This window comes from Frankliniella occidentalis, unplaced genomic scaffold (genome assembly GCF_000697945.3).
Source record: "Frankliniella occidentalis isolate FOCC.00 unplaced genomic scaffold, Focc_3.1 Scaffold37, whole genome shotgun sequence".
Lineage (NCBI taxonomy): Eukaryota > Metazoa > Arthropoda > Insecta > Thysanoptera > Thripidae > Frankliniella > Frankliniella occidentalis.
Window position 1 is genome coordinate 954,542 of NW_026267167.1, and position 1,851 is coordinate 956,392.

At 53.8% G+C, this 1,851-nt stretch overlaps 1 protein-coding gene across 1 annotated transcript in view; it reads left to right on the plus strand.

Annotated features, from left to right (window-relative positions):
• The window catches only part of LOC113207056 (nuclear receptor subfamily 2 group E member 1), a 14,254-nt gene extending 13,080 nt beyond the window's left edge, over positions 1-1,174 (plus strand). The window contains exon 3 of the mRNA XM_052266325.1: positions 1,140-1,174. Coding sequence (XP_052122285.1) covers positions 1,140-1,174 — 35 coding nt within the window. The remainder of the gene's footprint in view (positions 1-1,139) is intronic.
• Positions 1,175-1,851: the final 677 nt, after the last annotated feature.

Below are 1,851 nucleotides of genomic sequence, written 5' to 3' on the forward strand. Positions count from 1 at the left end.
CCCCCTTGCCCCGGGCCCCCCTCTGGAGGTCCCCGCTCGGCGCCGGCCGGGAGCGCCCGTGGAGCCGCGGGTAGGCAGCCCGCTGGGCCCCCCTGGCGCGCGGCGCGGCCCGGCCGCCCGCTCGCAGGGGCTTAGCTGCTCCCCCCTCCCCCGCCCCCCGCGACGCCAACGGGGGCTGTGGTGGAGGCAGACGCCATTGTCTCTCTTGTCTCTCTGGGCAGAACACACCGGCCACCGGCCCAACCCGGCTGCTATTTACACGGAAAAGGTCTGCTGCGAACAGGGAGGAGCATTTGCTGATGATTACGCAAGCAGTTTTCCCCGCACTGTACTATAGGACAACGGAGGCGTAACACAACATGCTGTCCACACTGTTCACGCTCAACGCTTTTGTCCCATGTTTCTATATATTATAATCATCGCAAATATTTTTCGAAAAGAATTGTTCTGTTTGCAGAAAAAAAAATAAACATTTTAAAACGTTTTTGGTTTTTTTAATGAAAGGAGTACAAAGTTTTTAATCGTGCAGAAGCTACTTGGCTTTATCGCAGCACCGGGTGCCGGGTATATAAAACTACTCGATTGGCCGGCATGATGACGCACCCCTTACGAGAAGCAGTAGTGATAGCCCGATAAGCTACTCTCAGCTTTAATCTCAATATACCTAATACTACCCGCAGCCCAAACAAGCTACTCTATGACATTGCGACTTTATTTTTTTCCTGCTCTTACTTAATCATAAAAAGTTGTAAGAAACAAAAGATCTTAACATTTATATTTATCCCCGGGAACCGCGGCGCTGCTCCCGTCACGTCGAGGCTCTGCTCTCGAAATCTCTCCCCCCCCCCCCTTTCGCATTGTATAGTACTCGCCGCGACACCGCGACGCTGCACTACCGCTGCACCCCCCCCCCTCTCCCTTCTCCCCGTCCCTCTCCTCTGTACCCGAGCAGCAAGGAGCGCACTCTCGAGTATATGTAGCAATAAAGTGAAAAGCTGTGCCTCATTGATGCAGCGTGCAGCGGTTAGCACTTGATCCGTGCGATACATCCGGCAAGAGCCGAGCAGAGCCGAGCCGAGCCGAGCAGATCGTTTAGCTCGGAACTGAAAATATAATATCCACTTCCGTTATTGTTATAGGCTCTCGCCCCTCAGGAGACAATGCCACGCCATAGACCGTGTGAGGCCAGCCGCAGCCTCCAGCTCCAGCCACAGCCTCCAGCCGCAGCCTTCAGTAGGCGCAGCCTGCAGCACAGGCTCCAGCAGAGCGCCTCCATACGTTTTGGTTCAAGCAACATTTATTTGTCGCACGAACTATACTTTGTGTAACAACTGTGTGGGGCCGCAGCGGCGACTTACAGGCAGACACTGAAAATGCTAGAGCAGGAGAATTCGGTGCATACATTTGACTCAAATAATAAGGTAGCCTTTTAGTCATCGCTCTGATTGAGCGAGGCAAAATAATTGTCTCACTCCTTTTGAGCACAACACCTTACTCAAAGGTTTTCAGTGGACGGAGTACAGTCAAATCAAAACCGCCGCACCCCCGGGGCGTGGTTACGACGTCATCGTTAAGTAGAGTGATTTTCTATGCGAAATTGGATGGCTCTTGCTGTCAAAAATGCGGGCAAATGACAGCGGTTTCGACCGCACACAAGGGGCGGGAGGGGGAGGTTATTCGTCAGAAATATATGTTGAAAGCTCTATTCAGCGGAACACGACGGTCGCAGCGCCCTGGCCATGAAAGGCCCTGAGGGTGAAGGGTTCCATAGGGTCCGTATGATAAGAGGACGGCAGTGGGCCGCGGCGAAGGGCCTACGGCCACGGCGACGTCCATACTTCCCCTCCAGTA